The sequence below is a fragment of the Budorcas taxicolor genome, chromosome 3 (genome assembly GCF_023091745.1).
Source record: "Budorcas taxicolor isolate Tak-1 chromosome 3, Takin1.1, whole genome shotgun sequence".
Lineage (NCBI taxonomy): Eukaryota > Metazoa > Chordata > Mammalia > Artiodactyla > Bovidae > Budorcas > Budorcas taxicolor.
In genome coordinates, this window is record NC_068912.1 from 1,530,100 (window position 1) to 1,551,967 (window position 21,868).

At 48.6% G+C, this 21,868-nt stretch overlaps 1 protein-coding gene across 2 annotated transcripts in view; it reads right to left on the reverse strand.

Moving 5' to 3' along the window:
• Positions 1 to 21,868, reverse strand: part of RCSD1 (RCSD domain containing 1) — a 68,716-nt gene that overhangs the window by 13,518 nt on the left and 33,330 nt on the right. Inside the window, exons 2-4 of one of the 2 annotated variants that reach the window (XM_052636640.1) lie at positions 6,356 to 6,457; positions 5,170 to 5,259; positions 372 to 443 (exon numbers count right to left, since the gene is read on the reverse strand). In XM_052636640.1, the coding sequence (XP_052492600.1) occupies positions 372 to 443; positions 5,170 to 5,259; positions 6,356 to 6,457 (264 nt within the window). The remainder of the gene's footprint in view (positions 1 to 371; positions 444 to 5,169; positions 5,260 to 6,355; positions 6,458 to 21,868) is intronic. The other variant, XM_052636641.1, reaches the window with a different exon arrangement.

The window sequence follows — 21,868 nt, forward strand, 5'->3', positions numbered from 1 at the left end:
CACTTTAATCACTACTTTGTTATCAAAGGTCAACTATCCAGGTGACCAACTAGCCACTAGGGCGTCCCCGGTGCTCAGAGGTTAAAGCGTCTGCCTGCAATGTGGGAGACCCGGGTTCAATCCCTGGATCGGGAAGATCCCCTGGAGAAGGAAATGGCAACCCGCTCCAGCATTCTTGCCTGGAAAATCCCGTGGACAGAGGAGCCTGATAGGCTACAGTCCACAGGGTCGCAAAGAGTCGGACACGACTGAGCGACTTCACTTCACTTCACTTCACTTCATCCAGGTGACATATGGAACTCCCCTTAGGAATCCCAAAGACATGCAAATATTGGATAAGGGGTAGTGATAGGTAATCATTCTGGACTTACCTGAAGTTTCTCAATCAGAGGTGAGCTCTTCACTTTGACTTTAGGAGGGTGGTTTGCACTGGGCAGTGACTTCTATAAAAGCAAATGGATCAAAACAACCAAATGAGTAAGGTGAAGGGAAGTGGGGTTCTGGTTGGAGCCCAGAAGCCACAGTTGGAATGAGAACAAAAAGTAGGTTTCATCACTTCACCGCTTAGCTGCAGGAACTCACTTACCTCCTCGGGTACTAGGCACAGCCGGTGCCCCCTCCCCTCTCCCTCTTCTTGCCACTAACAAGACTGCCTGAGTCTACGCACTGGAGCAAGCAGGGCAGCCGAAACACAGGAGGCCTCCTGTCCCAGGAAGGATGCCTTCACGGCCATTACGGGGGAGCAGACTCTGTCTGAGGGGAAGATCTTCAGCCCATGACCTTACAATGCGGGAAACCAGCTGGAGGGGATTCCAAACAGAAAGGGCAAGTGACTGTCCCTTCTGTTTCTCACAAATATCACAAGAAACCAGAGAGCTGGAGTGAAACCCGACAGGGGTATTACGGAAATTGTCTCCTTGAGCTAATAATATTTTGGGAAACCTCACCAATAGTGTTTATCATTTTCCAAAACACTGAATTTTCATTTTGATTAAGCAGACATTTATTGAGTACCCCTTACATTCCAGACATTGTGTTGGTTATATAAAAAAATGAACACGATTTTGTGAAAGTGAAAGTGTTAGTTGCTCAGTCATGTCCAACTTTTTGTGACCCTATGTACTGTATGTAGCCCACCAGGCTTCTCTGTCCAAGGGATTCTTCAGGCAAGAATACTGGAGTGGGTTGCCATTCCCTTCTCCAGGGGATCTTCCCATCCCAGGGATTGAACCTGGGTCTCTTGCATTGCAGGAAGATTCTTTACCACTGGAGTGTGTGCCTGCCCTCTAAAAGCAGTCGATGTCTGAGACATACATATACATACACACACATACATATATATATATATGAATATATGTACATATATATGCTGTTAAGAGATATTTTTGTGATGAATATATGTCAGGTTTCTTGTCTGTTATTGGGTTTTACATTATCTAAAAAGATTGACTCCTTGTTTTGTGTAAAGTCCTTACAGCTTGATTCTAGTTCCACAGGTATATTGATCTTCAACGTGTAGGAATGATGACAGTGATGATAATGATGATGGTGATGAAGAAAAAGAAATTGATGACTTCCATATCGTTGGACAGAGACCAGAGCAGAAAAAAAAACAACAGGAGTTTCCTACATTTTGGGATATTGCTTCTTGCGCCTGTATTCTAATTTACTTGACTTATAAGAAGAATAATACCGATTTCTTATAAACCTGAGATATTTATTGAGGGAGATGATTTTAGTGATGGAAAGAGAGAGACTCACTGAACAGAACTCTCTGTTACCTTTTTAAGGCCAGCACTGGGGGGATGGTGCTGGGGTGGACCAGTCACTTGCTGGGACTCAGGAGGCCCCCTCCCAGCCCTTTCTGATGCTGGTTTTCTTCTGGGAGGGGAGCTGCACTGTATGCAGGACCTTAGTCCCCTAACCAGGGATTGAACCCATGACCCCTGCACTGGGAGCTTGAAGTCTTAACCACTGGGCTACCCAAAAAGTCCCCAACTGGCTTTGACAGGAGCTAGATGGATGCCCTGGCCTCAGCCTTCCCAGCCAAGGCTGAAGCAGGCAAGTGGGTTGGAATAAGCGATTCTAAGACCTCCTCCAGCTCTCAGGCGCCTCTGGCTCCATGAGTTTGCATCACCAGGCGTATTTCCAGAGTGGTCAGTCTTTCAAGGAGCCTTGTGGCCACTGTGAGAATAGATTTGGTTGTTCTTAATTTCTGGGCTTTACAGTGAAAATTCACATGAGCCAGTGTTTTTGAAGATGCCGTTCTAGAAACTGCAGCAACAACTGTGCTGACAAAACTCACTTTATGTAATAACTCCTCTCTTCCATAACTGATCGTTACCTTCTGAAGAGAGTGAAAATTCAATAAACACAGCCCCTACAAAATCCTTATTGATTTGAACTGATCTACTAAACAGGACTTCCCTGGTGGCTCAGATGGTGAAGTGTCTGCCTACAGTGTGGGAGACCAGGGTTCGATCCCTGGGTCAGGAAGATCCTCTGGAGAAGGCAATGGCAGCCCACTCCAGTACTCTTGCCTGGAGAATCCCATGGACGGAGGAGCGTAGTAGGCTACAGTCCATGGGGTCGCAAAGAGTCGGACACGACTGAGTGACTTCACTTCACTTAACAGAAAGAATCCAGAAAAGCCACAAGTGCAGTTCCCTAGGAATGGCAGCAAGTGGCAGCATTTCCTTTACTGTTTAACTAGCAGCTCCAGACAAGTAGCTGCCTCTCACATAGCTGGAGGGATCAAGTCAACCTGACATCTCTCTATGTATACGTATGTCCATATATGACATTCTAATAATGACTAGAATAACGACCAGGGTCTTCAGTCCTTCTCCGGGCAGGTGAGGCAGTGGCTACGTTAAAACCCAGTATTGGGTGGGTCCTCCAGAGAAGGGTAACTCCAATACACCCTGGGGGCAGGGGCTGGCCTCACCAGCTCAGGCTCCTGTAGGCATAGGGAGTGGCGAGGAATGAAGAAGAGATAGTAAGACCCCTTCAGCACTGTGCACTGGAGACCAGGAGGCAGCCTGACTGAGGCCTTCCCTGCAGGCCCCCAAGGCTCCCAGCATTAGAGCTTCTGCAGGCTGTACCGTGGGAGTATGGAAGGATGATGGACAACAGCCTCCATCTAACCCAGCCAAACAAAGTTGGCTGCTTGTTTTATTTTTGTGTGAATTTCAAGGTGACAAAGAATCTTTGATATCCAGAAGCAATGTCCTTCACATATGCAAGCAGCCTGTCACCCCAGGACTTTCCTTCTAAGATCCAATCTCACATTCATTCAGCCCTTGGCTGAATAGACCATAACTGCTGGTGGTGGCCCATGGAATGAAACATGCAAACTTATTTCTCCCAGAGCCACTGAACTAACCTGGCTCACTCCACTTTTATCCAGGGAATAAACATCCCCCTCCAGCCCCCATGACTGGTTAGTGCTCTTGTCCCATTTTACAAAATAGGAAGCAGGCTCAGTGCAGTGCAGTGACTTCTCCAAGGCCAAGTCCAGTCAGGGGGCAGCCTCACAGGAGGTTCCTAGTGGCCACAGCCTTGGCCTGTTGCCTAACACAGGCCCCAAGCCCAGAGGGCGGTCACAGGGGAAGATGGCCCTCAGCAAAGAGAAGTTGTTGATATACATTTGGTCAGAATGTTGGCTGCTGCTGCTGCTGCTAAGTCTCTTCAGTCGTGTCCGACTCTGTGCGACCCCAGAGACGGCAGCCCACCAGGCTCCCCCGTCCCTGGGATTCTCCAGGCAAGAACACTGGAGTGGGTTGCCATTTCCTCCTCCAATGCATGAGAGTGGAAAGTGAAAATTGAAAGTGAAGTCGCCCAGTCGTGTCTGACTCTTAGCGACCCCATGGACTGCAGCCCACCAGGCTCCTCCATCCATGGGATTTTCTAGGCAGGAGTACTGGAGTGGGGTGCCATCGCCTTCTCCGAATGTTGGCTGAGGAACCCACAAAGTCACAGAATCATAATGTGGGCACATGAGGAAACCCCAAAAAAACTTAGTGTTTTTCAACTGTGCCTCTTGGAGAGTCTCATCCCAGAAGATCTCTGTTCATTGTGTGTGTGTGGGGCGGGGGGGGGGGGGGGGGGGGGGTAGTATTCCCAGAGCACATGGGGCTCTAGACACCACCCCCTTCTCCACTTGACAGGGAGCAGCTCTTTCTGATTTATCTGATGGGCTTCTGCTTATATGCCTTGGCTTGACAAATAGGTGTGAACATCATTGATCTACTCCAGATGTTTCACTTTATAGGTGAGAAAATGCAGACAAGGAGAGGCTCGCCCAAGTCCATGTGGCTACCGTGTCCGTCTGTCATCAAGATGCTGGCCCCCCAAAAAGACAGTGGGGAAAGAGGTGTCACAGTGGATATGGGGACTGGACTATCTCTGGCTGGCTTGCTCTATTTGGGGATTGGCCTCCCGGGCTGGAGGAGAGAACAGGCAAGTCTGTTTCTGGTGGGGACCGCAACCACAGTGAAGGTTCATGGGCTCCTGGGAGGGTGTGGACAAGTTACTTTTACAGTTACAATTAGATAAATAAGGGTAGGTGAACATGCAGGCTGGGAATCCATTGCTGGCTATGATCTATGATACCAGAGCCTGTATTATGTTGGTAACATTGGCTATTTATAGCTGAGGGCAATGAGGCCTCCTGGGGGCTCTGGTTTTCTTCCAGTGATCCAGAATAATAGCCATCCTGTACAAAATACCACAGAAACACTCAATTATCTCATTGCAGTTCTACCTCATGTGAGTGCAGACCCTCTTTCCAGACCCCTTGGGCACATGGAAGATCATTTAAGTCAGACCTGGGAATCAAACATGACTTTCATGAGTCCTAAATCTGATGTGATGTGGTAATACTCTATGGCCCATTCTCTTGGCTGAAATGCTCAGGCTTGAAAAATGGTGCTACTGTCCTTGAAAAATCATAAGGGAAGCTCAATAAGAGGGAATAGGAAGGGGCTTCATTTTCACAGTAAAGGAACAGGAAACATCAAGAAAAAAAGTTCATTCCTGAATCTGAAAAGGAGAAATTCCCTGCACGCCTTTAAAGTCTAAAAATGTGAACTGAGTGCTTCTTTCCATAAGAAGGAGAAAGCAAATCATAACCAGCATCTTTGGAGCCCCAGGGGCAGCAGCACTTACCTCCTCACCATTCTGGCCCAGCTCTACCTTGGGGGGGAACAGAGAGAGGGAGCAGGGCGGTTTCCTTCTGGTTGGTTTACTGGCTGGTGTCTAGAGGGAAGGGCGACAGACAGACACACAGAAAAAGAGAGAGAGCTAATCAGGCAACAGGGAGGAAGAGAAAGGAGTGGAAACTGGCTTTAGGAATGTTCAGGAATGTCTGGTGGAGAAAAGAATGGAGGGAGGGTTGCCAGTTAACTATCAAGTCACTCCAGTGAACTGTCTACCCATTCTGACTTTTAGCTTCTCTCAGTGATCTCCTGCTGGCATCCTCTTTCACTTGAGATTCATCAGCCTGAAGCAACATTTCCAAAATAACACTTGCATCCAGCTTCTGAGTACTGCCAGAGCCTTAGATCAGTACTCTTTCCTTCACCCTTTATAACATGCCTACCGTGTCTTGAAATTACGGATGGGTTTTTCAGATGGAAAATAAAACCACAAAACAATGCATCTAAAAAAGCATTCTTGTTCTCCCTAAGGGGCTGTTGATAAACCTCCCCCGACACTGGGGTGCCCTTCCTACATTCCACTTCTAAGATGCTTCTCAGACTGTAGGACTAGAGAAAATCTGGCCCAGATTTCTTCAACACTACAAAGCCCTCTTTGACACTGTCCTCTCCATCAGGATTCTAGAATCCTCTGCTAACCAGATCCCTTCCCTTTCTGATCCCTGCTTCCTATCTGAATGCACTTCCCTGTCAGTCCTTGCTTCCCAGTTCTCTGTTGGAATCTACCCTTGCTCTGAATTCCTAGGCTCAGAGGAGGAGCCTGGTGTGGGGACTTCTTTATTTTGTGCCAGCCCAGGCCTGGCACAGCTGTGCAAGATCTAAATCTCCATCAGTGGGCGATGGAGCTGGACCAGCCCCGGGTTCCAGAGCCCCATCTCGGACAGCAAGCCTTTCAACGCTCAGCCCCATGTCTGCTCCCTCCTGGCCAAAGTATAAGCCTCACTCTGGTGAGGAAAGACCCTGCCCAGGACAAGTGGCAGGGCAACATTCCTCACATTCAGAGAGACCCCTCTCTGACTTGCTTCCTAATTTGGTAATCACTAAACCTCCTCCCTCCCTCTGCTCTGGGCCTGACCCAGACTTCCCCTTCCTCCAGCCCCCTCCCAGGAGAGGGGCTCTGATGCCGCCTGACTCACCTCCTTTGCAAGGGCGGCCTGCTCCCTGAACCGCCCAGCCAACTGGGCCACCGAGGGGGGTGCGGAGTCGTCCACAATGGCGTTGGTCTGTGCTGGCCTTTCCTGGCAATCCAACGGGAAGCCAAAGTTAACCAGCAAATACACACCTGGCACTCTGAGCGTCAGCACGAGGGGCCACGCGAGGGGCCTGCTCTGTGACAGTGAGGCCTTCTCCCAGCATTTTGCAATTGGCTTCTGCATCAGAGATTTTAAAAACTCAGTCATCAACTGCATTTTGTATGCATATTTCCAACGTCCTCGGCCCCGGGGTGTGGCTCTATCTGGAAAGGAATTAAAGTTGCCCTGGGGGGTGGGTCGCGGAGGGCCCAGGGATCTGGGAGGCAGGACAAGGCTGGGTTCCTCATTCTACAAAGACCTGGCCTGCAGAGGGCTCTATCAGAGACAGCCTCCCCTTAGTCAAAGGGCGCTTCGAAAACTGGAGGCTGGCAAATGCGCTGGAGCAAGTCCAGTGTATGACTGGATCTAGTGGGATGAGCAACTGCCCTGGATCGAACTTAAAAAAATTTTTTTTAATTTGTGGCTGTGGGGGATCTTCATTGCTCCATGCAGGATTTCTCTAGTTGCAGAGAGTGGAGGCTACTCTTAATTGTGGAGAGCAGGGGCTCCTCACTGTGGTGGCTTCTCTTGTTGTGAAGCATGGGCTCTAGGGTGTGCAGACACAGTAGTTGTGGGACAAGGGCTGAGTTGCCTTGAGGCATGTGGGATCTTCCTGTACCAGGGACCAAACCCATGTCCCCTGCATTGGCAGGCAGATTCTTAACCAATGGGCCACCAGGGAAGTCCTGGATTGAACTTTTGACAAGTATTTTTGCATCTTATTTCTCTTACTTGACTGAGTGCTTTGGTCATAGAAATGCTCAGAAAATATCTGTTGAGCTAATAAACAACACGAGAGTCAAATAGCATGGCAGAGGAGAACCAGACTATCTGGATTTGACCACTGAGTTGCTCCATCTCCTTAGCTCAGTGACCTTGGGCAAATGACTGTTTCCTTCTGTACCTCGGTAGGGATAACAGTAGCACGTTGTTCACATGGTGGTTCTGCAGATCAAATGACTTACTATGTATCTGAAGTGTGGGGACAAGGCTTAGGACATAAGAGCTTCAGAAGCGTTGTTACTGCTACTTCTAAGAACCCTTGGCGATGACCTCAGTGAACCTCGGTCACTGCTCACTCTTGCGTGCCATTTGCCACCAAGACTCATTCGAGGAGTCAGCAAGCTCTGGAAACAGACACTTCACTTCTGCCTTATTACATGTGGCCTACAAAAGCCCCTGACTTTCATAATTTTTTTTAAAATGTCCAGTCTTAATGACATTCAGCTTTGATTTTCGGTGACCATGATGATGGCATTTTGCACACAGGCTGCAAACCTCTCCACTCCACCTGCTCATGTCTAGCTTGAAACTGAGAGAATCTGGGTAGCAGTTGCCCAACAAAGACATCTTGGTCTTTCCATGGAGCTCATGGCCTACAAGCACGCTCCGGCTGCAAACTTGCATCCCTCCACATACACATCCATGCGCATATGCACACACACATACTCCCACATACGTGTCCTACACCCTCCTTTTTGTGCTGAAAGTGTCTCTGAGCTTTCATATTTGAGTGCTACCTCTGAAGGAAATATCACTGGTAATACCATGACATTGTCCCATTGGAGCAGGAGGGGCAACCACCTGCCCCACACTGACCTCAGGTGAAGTTGAGTAAGTGTGGGCAAAACTTTGAGAAGAGGGCTTTGCTTAGAGATAGGAAAGGACTGCTGGGACACAGAGCTTTTGATCTGTGAACAGGGTGTTCTAGAGGAAAAGGCAGGTCCCTGCTATAAGTCAAGTTTATCCCCATTTCAGCCTAAATATCAAATACTGATTTCAAAAAAAGATGTTAAAGGATTCGCCTCTCTTCAAGATGCCAGAATTCCCCACAGCGCTGGAGAAGGGGGTGGGGAGCCTCAGTGCCCGCCCTGACATGTGCCCCACACTGGCCACGCAAGGCCTGGTCAGAGGTGAACATCATGTCCTCCTGGAACAATGGAGAGGCTCCAGGGACAGAGCAATTTATTAATTGAGCTGCTCCTGGCAAACATGCTGGGCCGGTCTGTCTGTCTCAGTCTCTCTGTCCGCTGCTATTTATTGCTCGCGTCCTGCTGACAGCGCACTTTACCTCAGCCCCGAAGGCGCCAATCACCGGTGGTGCGGGAAGAAACGTTCCAGATAAAAATAGAGCTGAAGGGGAATCAGAAACTCCGCCCTAACTTCCCTTGTTGAAACCAGGCTTGGCAAGGGGTGAGAGAACTACAAGCCTTCTGGAAGGACTTAGGACTTAAAAGCTAGGTTGAAGGAAAGATTGTGATACGTCTGAATTTGCTTTCCTGGAGCCCAGTGAATGGGTTTTCTTTAGAATGTCTATGGACTCCAGAGCTTGTTGAAGCCTGGCAAATCCATTCACTACCAGCACCTCTCATTCTGTGTTGTGGAAGAGTGATTGATTGTTGCCTTCTCTCAGTTGGGCAGAAGTTAGGAGAGGGCAAGTAACTTAGCCAGAGTCACACAGGAGAGGCCAGACAAAATAATCTGAGAAACACTTGATCCAATACCTAATAATCCAACAATGAACATCAGTTAAATAGCCTAATTTGTGAAGGTGCTTGAAAACTGTAAAGTGATATATAAATAGTAAATCTATTATAAGCCACTGGGTTACACGGGTACAAAGGAGCCAGTGTGGCTTTGGGGATGGTCAGGCACTGTGGTTTAGCCTGTTTGAGGCTTTGCCTGGATTTCTGCCTTGCACTTCTGGCAGGTACCACTACTGACCTCTTCCAGCGGGTCAACATCACACCACCTTGGCCCCAGGCAGGTGAGCAAAATTTTTTCCCTCTCTCTCCCTCTTATCTCGCTCAGCCCTGAGGCTGGTTTGGGAAGGTCATGCTCCTACCTTGATTGTTCTTAGATCTGAGCACGACTTTCGCATCTCTGCCTTGTCCCAGACTTTCCTGGGACCCCCCCACCCTCTAAGCAGCATTCTTTATCTGTTCCAAAGTTATCCATTAAGTATTGAACACAGAGTCAGGAACACAGAAAGTCGTCCTCAAAGGGGGCCTTCTTCCCCACCTCCCATCCAACCCAGCTTGTGGTGTCAGGGTCTGGGCCCTGCTCCCAGAGTCGCTGACACCGTCAACTCCACCTGCACCCACCTCCAGGTCTTGGTCACATTTTGACCTCTGTGGATCGTTTCTTCCTGGGACCAATCTCCATGTCTTAAATCTATTTTCTCAACCCATTCCCACATGCGACCTGCTTTAGTTGACACTCATGCTTACAGATTGCAACCCCCAACCCACCTTGCTGGGCCCAGAGCCTGCTGACCAAGCCCTTGCTGCCACTGTTCCAGCCCGGCTCTGCCGGCAAGCTTGGAAACCAGTCCTATGGTTCCCTCAACTTTGCCGAGGCCAGAAGAAAATCACCTCTGGAGTTTACTTTCTGTTTCTATGGGACTTTCTTCAGAGAACTGAGGAGCCCATATGTCTGGACAGCATGGAACTTCCCTCTCACTGTTGCCGCGATGAATAAATACAACCTGGATGCTGCCAACCATTCGCATAGTGGAAGCTTTGTGTACAGGCCCAAGTCAAACTGCCCTGGCTGTGCCCATTTCCCCACCCTCCTCCTCGGCCCAGGTCTAAGTTTCTACCAGTCTATGGTCCACGGTTTAGGGTCACAAGGCACCAGGGGAGGCCTCATCTACAGCTTGGGGGAGAATCAGCGAGGGGCGTCTGCCTGGGGCCTGAGGAACCCCTGCTCTTAGCTAACAGGAAGGTTGTCTTGCTCACCAGAAACAGGACAGACAAGCCAGAGCCTCAAAACATAAGGTATGCCCGCTTCTTTGCTCTTTTAGAACTGCAGTGGATCACTCACCCGCTTCCAACTTAGATCTTCATTTTATTTATTTATTTAATTTTTTAGATCTTCATTGTAAAAGGATCAACAGACAGTCTCTTGGGGAATGCCGCAGTGATTCCTTCGTCTTTTTGTGTGCTTACCTTACCTGAACTCTTCAATTCACCACCGAGCTTAACCGTTACCACTCGGGAATGACGGAGAGGACGATGGACTAGGAACCAGGCCGGCCAGTTTGACGCACCCACCTTACTTACAGCAGCGGCTACGTGGGAGGCACTGTTCTTATAGCACTTGATACATTTTTCTCTCATTCTCACAGCACCTCTTCTAGAACAGAAAGTGGCCCAGAATTGCTAACTCATTCTCCAAGTTAGTAAGTGCTGCGTTATCTGGATTCCAAAGATCTCCTTCCGCACAGACACGCTTTGTTAACTCTAGCCCTTCTCTTCAAGAGTTGTCTCAGTCAGTGTCTCAGCAAACACCTCTGTCCTGAGCCCCGCGCTCAAGCAGTGAACAAGGCAGAGTTCCTGCCCTTAGGGAGCGGCTGCGCCAGCGAGGGGCGCGAACAGCAAACACAGAGCAGAGAAACAAGTAAGAGAACTTCAGGGCCATGAAGAAGAGGAAACAGGGTGCTTCACCTATGGGGCTGTGAGCAGCCATCTCTGAGGAGGAGCCATCTGAACTTCCAGCTGGGAAAAAGGTAGAAAGAAAACTGTTCTGAGCAGAAAGCACCAAGAGGAACAAAGGGTGAGGGACAGAGAAGACAAGTGTGGCAGGGGCCTGTCGCATCCAAAATATGAGGAGACATAAGGGATGAGAGGCAGTCTGGGCCCCACTGCATGGGGCCTTGAGGATCATAGCAAGCAGTCTGTAGCAATATTTTACTCCGAGTGAATGGAACACCATTTGGAGGGTTTTGAGGAGAGATGTGACCTGAAGTACATATCAAAAGGCTGTCTGTAGAGAACGGATGACCGTGGAAGCAGGGGGGGCAGGAGGAAGGTTCTGGCCGTGGTGCAGCTGAGCAGTGATGGTGGAACGGACCAGGACTGTAGCAGCAGGTGGTAAAAGCGGTGAAGGTGAGACGGCTGTGAATTACTGATGCACTGGCTGTGGGAAGAGAAAAAGGGCAATCAAGGGGGACTCCCACGTGTTCGACTTGGACAACAGAATGCACGGCATATTTCTTCCTGGGTTGGGGAGGGTTTGTTGGAGAAAGATGTGGGTAGGGAAAGGTAGGGGGTCAATAGTTCTTTCTTGGTAAAGCCTGGTGGGCTGCCGTCTATGGGTTCGCACAGAGTCGGATACGACTGAAGCGACTTAGCAGCAGCAGCAGCATGACCGTTTGAAATGTCTATTAGATATCCATGCAGGGTGGGAGTTAAATATACACCCAAGTCTTAAATTCAGAGGAGGTTTCCAGGCTGGAAACAAAACTTTGAGAGTCAGTAGATAGTGATAGTATCTGAAGTCACCGAACTAAATAAAATCAGAAGATATAGAGAAGAGGTATAAATATAGAGAAGAGTCTCTGGAGAAGAGGTCCAGAGACTGAACACCTTATTAGCACTGAGCTGCCTTTCATTCACAACAGTGATGGGACTGCTTTTCTTATTCCAGGAGGAGCCTTGCAGACATTTTGGTGCAGACTTCAGACAGGCTGGGTTGAGGCCAGATTTAGGTGAGAGAGGATCAGAAACCCTGAAGTGCCATTGGAAGAGAAAGTCTTGTGTCCTGCATCCATGCAGCTGGGTCAGATATTCAGCACTTCTTGGGCATCTGTAGACACTGCACAATGCACTGGAATAACAGTGACTGGGGCAGTGGGGGCTGGAGGGATGGAGAGCAGGTGACGAAGAACAACAACAACAACTAAGCAAGGCAGAAGAGGAGAAACAGGTACACATGAATGCTGATCAACTATTTTGCCTTAAGACCAAAAATAGTGCAAATATTCTCTACCTCCCCACTTGTCAGCTTTAAGAGTTTGAAAATGGCAAGTCCTTAGCCTCTGAAGCTCTATCCCAGGGAAAAACCCAGGTAGGATGCCCAGCTCACACAAAGGATCCACAGGCCATTCCCCAGGGAGTGCGTCACTCCATGGGACCTCCAGGGCTTTCCCCTGCCTCCCAGCACGTGGTGCTACAGCCCAGGGGCCTGGACAGGGTTAAGCAACCCTGAGTCAGTGGACGTCAGCCTGACTGCTTCAGTGGGCTTAGAAGCAGGGTAGCTCAGTCTCCAGGGCTTGGCCAGCCACCCAGGTGGGGTCAGTGGGCTTGGTGGTGGTGGCACAGGCAGGGTTAGCCCAGGCACAGTCCCAAGTAACAGCAAGGACAACAAAGCAACGGGAGGGAGCCATTCATCCCGAATGTCACGGTGGTCGAGGACCTTATCGGTGCAATCTGGGAGATGATGTGAAATTTCTCTGTGAAACCTGTCAATTGTTGTATAAGCATAAGGATAAAAATGCATTTTGAGTCTTGTGGGGTTGGGGATGTGCACGGATGATATGACAGGAGCAGAAAGAACAGCTAATTCAGAGGTAAATCAAGTCTTTTGTCTCTGACACATATTGGGGGTAGATCTTTCCGAGCCTCAGGATCCTTGTTGATAAGTGAGGTTATTAACATCCATTGGCCTCTCCTCCAACCCAAATTGCCATCAGCTGGCCATTGTGTGTGCGCGCATGCTAAGCTGCTTCAGTTGTGTCCGACTCTTTGCAACCGTATGAACCGTAGCCTGCCAGGCTCCTCTGTCTGTGGAGATTCTCTAGGCAAGAATACTGGAGTGGGTTGCCATGTCCTCCTCCAGGGGATCTTCCTGACCTAGGGATCAAACCCTCATCTCTTACATCTCCTGAACTGGCAGGCAGGTTCACCTGGGAGGCCCAGTTGGCCTTTGCTCCAAACCAAACTGCGACATGTGCCTGATGTCTGGAGCCTGCGCCGCCCTCCCCCCACTAAGGAGGCAGCCAGTACCCTGAGTCCCCGCAAGGTTCACAATCAGCCCTGCGTGCGAGAGGCAGAGTGTAGAGGCCACAGGTCATGGTGCTGCACGTGGGACAGGGGAGCACACAGCTCAGGCTTCTTTCCAGACTGCCTGGGTTCAAAGCCAGGCTCCGCACATACTGTGGCCCTGAACAAGTTACCTAACTTCTTTCTGCCTCAGTTTCCATCTATGAAATGGGGAGAATACACGGAGGGAAGCCCCGGGTTGTCATCTAGTCTACCCTTGCCCTTCCATTCTCTCTGGGGCACAGGTCTCCCAGAGGGAACCCCAGCCAGCTAAGACATGCTCCTTGCTGCTTTCTGCCATTCTTAGTTCATAAATGGGCAGTCATGAGTTGGTCATTGGCGGTCTACACTTAACAGATACTTAACAAGACGGACGGTTAACAGACATTCCTTTCCTGAGTTTTCAAACCATCCCTGAGAAACTGATGTGCATCAGTTCAGTTCAGTTCAGTCGCTCAGTCGTGTCCGACTCTTTGCAACCCCATGAACTGCAGCAATCCAGGCCTCCCTGTCCATCACCACCAACTAACTAGCAATTAAGAAAAAATAAAGCTGACTGTAATTTTATGGCTTTTAGGGTCATGACCTAGGTCATGTCCCCTCTTCCTTCTCTCCTTCTTCTGATTATGATTATTGCTATTATTTTATATGCTCTCCTACCACCTTAGGCAGGGAGCTCTCAGAGTCTTGCCAGTAAGGACACACCAAGTCCTGAGTATGGTTTTGGAGCTGCCCTTTCTTGTGTGACCTTGGTCAAGACACATGGGCTAGTGAAACCTCAGCTTCCTCATCTGTACAATGGGAAGAGCACCTGCCTTGACTTCCTCTAGGGAGAGTTGTGAGGCTCTCGGGATGCAGTGAATTATAGCACACTGGAGAAGAGATACACAGAGACGCACAGGATGGATACTATGCACACCCAGAGTTTATGGCCTACTAAGGAACAGGGGTGATTAGGCAAGTATTTAAACTATGATCAAGATCAGGGACTTCCCTGCTGATCCAGTGGCTAAGACTGCACTCCCAATGCAGAGGGCCCAAGTTCAATCCCTGGTCAGGGTACTAGATCCCACATGCTGCAACAAAGAGTTCACATACCACGACTAAGACCTGGTGCAATCAATCAATAAGTATTTTTTTTAAAGTGTGATGGATCAGCCAGTGCAGAAGGCAGACTAGCCCCCAAAGATGTCCACATCCTAATCGTGGAACCTGTGGTGATGTTAGGTTACATGGCAAAGCGTGCAGGTGGAATTAAAGTTGTTAATCAGTTGACCTTAAAATGGGGCACTCCCCTGGATTATCTAAGTGGGCCCAATGCAATCCAAAGTGCTCTTAGAAGTAGGAGAGGGCAGAAGAGTCAGCGTCAGAGTGATGGGATATGAGAAAGACTTGACCTACTATTGCTGGCTTTGTTGATGGGGGAAGAGGCCACATGCCGGAATGCAGGTAGCCTCTAGAAGCTAGGAAAGGCAAGTCTCCAGAAGAAAGGCAGCTCAGCCAACACCTTGATTCTAGTCTCAGTGAGATCTGTTTGGAACTTCTGACCTCCAGAACTATAAGATAATAAATTTATTTTGTTTTGGCTGCGAAGTTTGTGGTCATTCATTGCATCAGCCATACGAAAGTAAACCAGGCGGTAAGTACTTGCTGACTCACTGTGGGCTCTGAGGTCTGGGGACACGGTGCTGAAGAAGAGAGTCCTGAGTCCATACTCTTGCTGGAGTTCACATTCCAGGGGAGACAGGCAGTGACCCGGTAAGCGAGTGCATGTTGGTGCCCTGAGTGGTCGGTCACAGGAGGCCTCCCCAAGGAGGAGCAGACGGAGGTGACATTGAGTTCAGGATGTTGTGACTGGAGAAGGACAGGGTGAAAAGCATAACAGGGGCACCCAGTCTGGCTAGAGGTATCCAGGAGGACTTCTAGAAGGAAGCCCCAACGTGGACAAGCTTGGAGGGTGGGCAGAGTTAGTCACCCTTCTGCTGAGGGAGCCACATGCGAAGGATGCAAGCCTGGGGCTCCTCACTGAACTACCAGAAGTCCCTAAGCCTGGCTCATGGCATGTGGCCTGAGGGGAAGGTGAGGCCGCACAGGAAACAGAGGCCGAGCGGACCCTGTGCTCTGGGCCACGCTAAGTCACTGGGAGGCTTTAGAAAAAGAGTAAAACAGAGGCTCCACTAAAACGAATGGGTTTGTTTCGACGGTCCCTTTGGCTGCAGTGTGAGAGATGGACGGGCCACTGCCACTGTCATGAAAGGCATGCTTACTTATCTGACTGCGCTGGGTCTTAGTTGTGGCACATGGGATCGATCTTTGTTGCAGCATTCAGGATCTTAATCGTAGCATCTGGAATCTAGTTCCCTGACCAAGGAGTGAACCCAGGGCCCCTGCTGTGGGAGAATAGAGTCTTAGCCACTGGACCACCAGGGAAGTCCAGCCAAAAAGGTTTTGATGGATAGGAACCTCTGCTCACTGACTTACAATTGCTAGCTGTGTTGTGCCATTATGATCACTTCTTGCAAATCTGCAAATCTTCAGCAGAAGTTCTACTGAAAGCGGCAGCTTGTATTTGTGGGTGCTTTTTAAAGGCAGTAGAGTGAGAATCAAGCATCTGTGGCCCACAGCTGGTAAAGAAATGCCTTCAAGAGGCAGAGTTTATTGATTCAAACACTAGTAGATAATGAGCCCTACACAGGCCAAGGATTCACAGAGTGTTTAGGTCTCCCAGGCTTACAGGAAAATGGACAGCAAGGATTCAGTAGAGGCAGAAAACTGGGACCAAGATCAGATAAGTTCATCTAGGAATTAACAACTCTCTCAAGGCTGACTTAGACATAGGGTTGCAGTCAACACTGTAGATCTCAAGAGTACAAGACCAGACAGAATGGTGCCCTGAACTAGGGGAGGGTCCATGGAGATGGAGAACATTAACAGGAACTTAAAAGCAACTTAGGAAAAAGGACTATCTAGAACGAGTGACGGACCAGGTAGGTGCAGAGAGGAGTCAAGATGCTGCCCAGGCTTCTGGCTCTGTCTGCTGAGTGGACAGGGGTGCCATCCACAGAGATGGTGAGCCCCAGTGAGAGCAGGGCTAAGAGGAAAGAGGCAGGAGGTGGCTAGAGAAGGAAAAGGTGCCCAGAAGCGGAGAGTGATCACAGCAGAGGGTCCAGGATGGATCCTTGAAAGCTTGGAATTTTTGGAGTCAGATGAACCTGCGCTTGAAACTTGGCTCCTGTTACAAAGTGTTGGCTCAGCTCGAAGACAGGCTGGGTGAGTGGAGGCGAGAAAGGAGATGGAGAGGATCCTGGGATGAAGAGGAGGAAGCAGTGACTTCGCAGTTCAGGCTGGGTGCCTGCACCACCAAAATAGTCTTCTTCCAACTGTGGGTGTGCAGAGAAGGAAAATCAAATTCAACCTTGTGAGCCTGGCAGCCTCAGAGCAGTTGGCTTTTATTTTTGTTTTTTCTTTTTAGGGGAAAGGGGAAGAGTGTGGGAAAAATGCCTACATAGCTAGCTTAGGTGATTCAGGGGGATTCACAGCCTAGGCCAACAAGTAAATCTACAATCCATCTGCTCTTCAAAGAGAATTCAGAGACTCCTGTCACATGCTCTCCATGCTGGTTAGCCCCCGAAGAAGCCTGATCTCGCTGAAAGTCCCTCTGACTCCTGGGGTTGCTGCAGACACCTGCAGGCCTCCTAATAATATCCTTCACGGGGGACCATTTCTGCCTCCCAAGTGGGAGTGACATGTGAGTGAATCCTGAGGCCTGGGACATTTGTCCTTCATGTCCCAACAGAAAGCCCAAGCATACCTTCTAAGATTAGAACAAGTTGCTCAAGGACAAGGGCCTGCCTCCCAGTTAGCTGTAGCCTCTCCTATTACAGCGGCTCTTCTTCCTTCCCTCCCCTTTTCCCTTACAGTCTGGAGCTGGACTCTTAGCAGGACGTCTCTTGGGAGGCTCTGTGGGTTGGGTCACCCTGGGCAGGGTGTAGTGCTGGGTGCTAGGCTTCTTTTTGTTTTACCACATCTTGGATTCATTCATTCATTCATTCTTCCTGTACTCCAGGACCTGTGCCAGGATATAGCAATTAACAAGATGATGCAGGTCTTTTCATAATGGAAGCTGCACTCTAATGAGGGCAACCGTTCAGCAACCATCATTATTTTTACTCCAGTTTATTGTTTCTTAGGGTGATAAACACTGCAGAGGGAAAGGACTAGAAAAGCAAGTGATAAGGGGATCTGACCCAAAAATGTGATGTTTAAATAGAGGTCTGGAAGAGAAGAAGTGATCCAAGCAGTGTGTGTGTGATAAGGGAGGGAGGGGTATAGCCAAGGGCATTCCAAGGAGAGTTTACCCAAAGGCCTGGAAATGAGAAGAACAGGATGTGTTTGAGGAAATAAAAGAAGGCCAATGTATAGAACTCAGTTCAGTTCAGTTCAGTCGCTCAGTTATGTCTGACTCTTTGCAACCCCATGGACTGCAGCATGCCAGGTTTTCCTGTCCATCACCAACTCCCAGAGTTTACTTAAACTCATGTCCATCAAGTTGGTGATGCCATCCAACCATTTCATCCTCTGTCGTCCGCTTCTCCTCTTGCCTTCAGTCTTTCCTAGCATCAGGGTCTTTTCCAGTGAGTCAATTCTTTGCATCAGGTGGCCAAATTATTGAAGTTTCAGTTTCAGCATCAGTCCTTCCAATGAATATTCAGGACTGATTTCCTTTAAGATGGACTGGTTGGATCTCCTTGCAGTCCAAGGGTTTCTCAAGTCTTCTCCAACACCACAGGTCAAAAGCATCAATTCTTCGTTGCTCAGCTTTCTTTATAGTCCAAGTCTCACATCCATACCTGACTACTGGAAAAACCATAGCTTTGACCAGACAGACCTTTGTCAGCAAAGTAGAATGTCTCTGCTTTTTAATATGCTATCTAGTTTGGTCATAACTTTTCTTCCAAGGAGCAAGCATCTTTTAATTTCATGGCTGCAGTCACCATCTGCAGTGATTTTGGAGCCCAAGAAAATAAACTCTGTCACTGTTCCCACTGTTTCTGCATCTATTTGCCATGAAGTGAGAGGACCTGATGCCATGATCTTAGTTTTTGAATGTTGAGTTTTAAGCCAGCTTTTTCACTCTCCTCTCTCAGTTTCTGCCATAAGTGTGGTGTCATCTGCATATCTGAGGTTATTGATATTTCTCCCGGCAATCTTGATTCCAGCTTGTGCTTCATCCAGCCTGGCATTTCACATGATGTACTCTGCATATAAGTTAAATAAGCAGGGTGACAATATACAGCCTTGACGTACTCCTTTCCCTATCTAGAACCAGTCTGTTGTTCCACGCTCAGTTGTAACTGTTGCTTCTTGACCTGCATAAAGATTTCTCAGGAGGCAGGTGAGGTGGTCTGGTATTCCCATTTCTTCAAGAATTTTCCACAGTTGTGATCCACACAGTGGATCAAAAGACTTTTCAAATACCCACGGTTTTGCAAGCTTGTTTCTTTCTGCCTTAAGCACAGAAACCCTGTGTTATTCACGTCCCAACCCCCTAGCCCATTACCATATCCAGCACTCAGTAAATAATGTCAAATGAATGAATGAATGATACATCAGTAAACCAACACCAATGGGCTGACACTGTGAGGGGTTGATAAGCATAGAACAGGGCCTCAAGGTAAAAATGGAAACAATGTGTCAGCCAGGGTTGGCTCTGGGCATAACAGGCTTGAATATTTTCATTAAGGTTCACTGAACTGAGCCAAGGTCACTGGAATAGTATAACAACTAGAGGGCAAAGAATGAGACCTTCCCTGACGAATCCAGTACTTAAAAATCTGAGCCTCCAGTTTCTACTTGGAGCTAAGGAATGCATTATAATTTCATATTTCCCATCCCTGGATATATCTGTCTTCTTTTTTTATTAACTCAATCTATCCTAAAACATGACATATCTAAAAAATACTTAAAATGTGTCTATTTCTTTATGTAGAGTGGTTGAATCTTTCTGTTGGCTATTGACTTTCAGACATATTTCATCAAGGAGCCACTGAGGCAGGGAAGGCATGGGTCTCCTATCAGTGTAGAATGGTACCTGCCCAGGCTGTGAAATCCACATCTCTGCTCAGCTGTGAAATTTCACATTTCTGTAGCTGTCCTCAGACACTAAGGCTGTCCTCCCCAACCTTGCTGCCCAGGGATGGTCCAGGCAGGAATCCATAATCTTTGGTATATCAAAGAGGCCCCATGCAAAGCACAAGAAAAGTTCTACCTGCCTTAGAAACTGACTCATTGGGATGAGGCAAAAAGGGTCTTGAAGCAGAGAGAAGAAAAGAAAACCACCAGGCTGAGTTAAGTTGCTTTACTTGAAAAGTCTATTGGGTTTTATAGGGCAAAACAGCTGACTGGGAAAGGCACGGGTGGGGTGTTGACATTCAGCTTGCAGATGGCCTGATCTCTCTCTTCCACCTGCTCTTCCCTCTGCCTGCTCCCTTTGGGCCTGGGACTGATTCATATTTGGGAGTGTCCCCTCCAGTCACTGACTGAGGGTCAAGGGTCAAGAGTCCCACAGGAGTCCAGACCTGCTGGGCTGCTCAGGCCCGCTCTGTGTCCAGCATTATCCCCATACCGAGTGATTCTGTTTATACCTACTGCTGCTAAGTCACTTCAGTCGTGTCCGACTCTGTGTGACCCCATAGACGGCAGCCCAGCAGGCTCCCCCGTCCCTGGGATTCTCCAGGCAAGAACCCTGGAGTGGGTTGCCATTTCCACTAATCAAATGGCCCTCTTTAGAAAGCCATTTCTAGAGAATTTTGAATTAGTTTGGTTTTGAATTAGTAATAGTAGTTTTCTGTATTGTATTTTCTTAACAATAATAAAGCAGATAACTTATTGAAAGCTTATTGCGCTGAACATGAAAAGATGTTCACTAATTATTAGAGAAATGCCTACTTCTGGCTTCTGCAGGTGAGGAGAGTCCTGCCTTTCACCCAGGCCCCTGCACCAAGAGGAGGCAGGACTCAGCCTCATGGCCAGAGTTTGAGGGTTGTGCCTGCCCCTGTAGGTCCAAGCCTAATCAAGGACCCTCAGGGGCTAGGGTGGGTGCATGAACAGCTGGAGAAGCTCTCCAGGGAACATGCTTGGGTTCAAAGGATGCAGGAAGTGGGAAGAAGAAATATGTCTTGGCAGACATGTCCTGCAAAGTCAGAAGAGACGATCCAGATGAGTCATTTCAAGAACTGAGCACCCTAGGGGCAGGGGAGGCCGCTGACCCAGCAGTCAGGAGAGCTGTGTGAATTCTCCACCCACCTCTGCCCTTCTGTCTCCTCATCCCTAGGATGAAGAGCTTGCCCAGCACGCTTTCCAAGGCCCTTTCCACTCCAGTACTCTTGCCTGGAAAATCCCATGGATGGAGGAGCCTGGTGGGCTGCAGTCCATGGGGTCACTAAGAGTCGGACACGACTGAAGTGACTTAGCAGTAGCAGTTGCAGCTGGCTAACTATTTTTTTTAACTTTAACATCACTAAGAGGAAATTGGGAACACTTAGGTTATCTTCCTCATGTGGATGAACAGAGGTGGATACCCGACTAAGTCTAGGCAGAATCAGAGCAAACTGAAAGGAAGATCAAGAATCCCAAGTGATATTACACCCCTCCCCCCACCATTTTGACACACAGCTCTATAAAGAACCCCATCCCTCCTTCTCTTGTCTCTTCCAAAGAAGATTCTAAGAATGGAACACTTCCTACTCTTAAACAGGAACCCAATGGTAATCCGATATAATCTCTTCATTCCACATTAGCAAACTAGGGTTGGTAATTCTCTTAAAGAGAAGAGTTTTAGGACAGGGAGATGACAGGGCTCAAATAGCCTCGGGGGCATTTGAAAACCATTAAAGAGCAAAGAGGGTACTTTCCTGGTGGTCCAGTGGTTAAGAACCCCCCTTGCAATGCACGGAACATGAGTTCGATCCCTGATTAAGGAACTAAGATCGATCCCACATGCCACAGGGCAACTACAACAAAGACCCAGGCAGCCAAAACAAAAAATAAATAAAATAAGAGGAAGGTGGGTGAGAAATCAGTAACAAAGAACAATACCAAGCCCGATCAAGGGATAAGGGCAAAAGAAGCACAAACTGTAAAGGGGAAAGTATATTAGCAGAGAGTTCAGGTTTTTCTCCAGGTTCACTGCTCCCCAGCTGGGGAAAACCATAACCCTCATTTTGGTTTCCTCTGGAAGTCATACAAAGAAGGAATGAGTACAGGCTCTTTCATTCACACCCTTTGGCCTACTGCTTTTTTGCTATCCACACACCAAGGGCTCGGCTCCTTAGTCAGCTTGAGAGCCTCACAGTTCTGAAGCAAGAATTAGGGGCTCTAAGAACAGAACAGGCCAGCAGGGACACATCTGGAGTAGCCACGGACCCCCTAAGGTGAACAACTCTCCGGGGCCCTGAGGGGGAGGGCAGGGGCTCCCAGGCTCTGAGCAGAAGTTCCTCACAGGAGACCCTAGAAAAATCCTCCTAGTATGGAA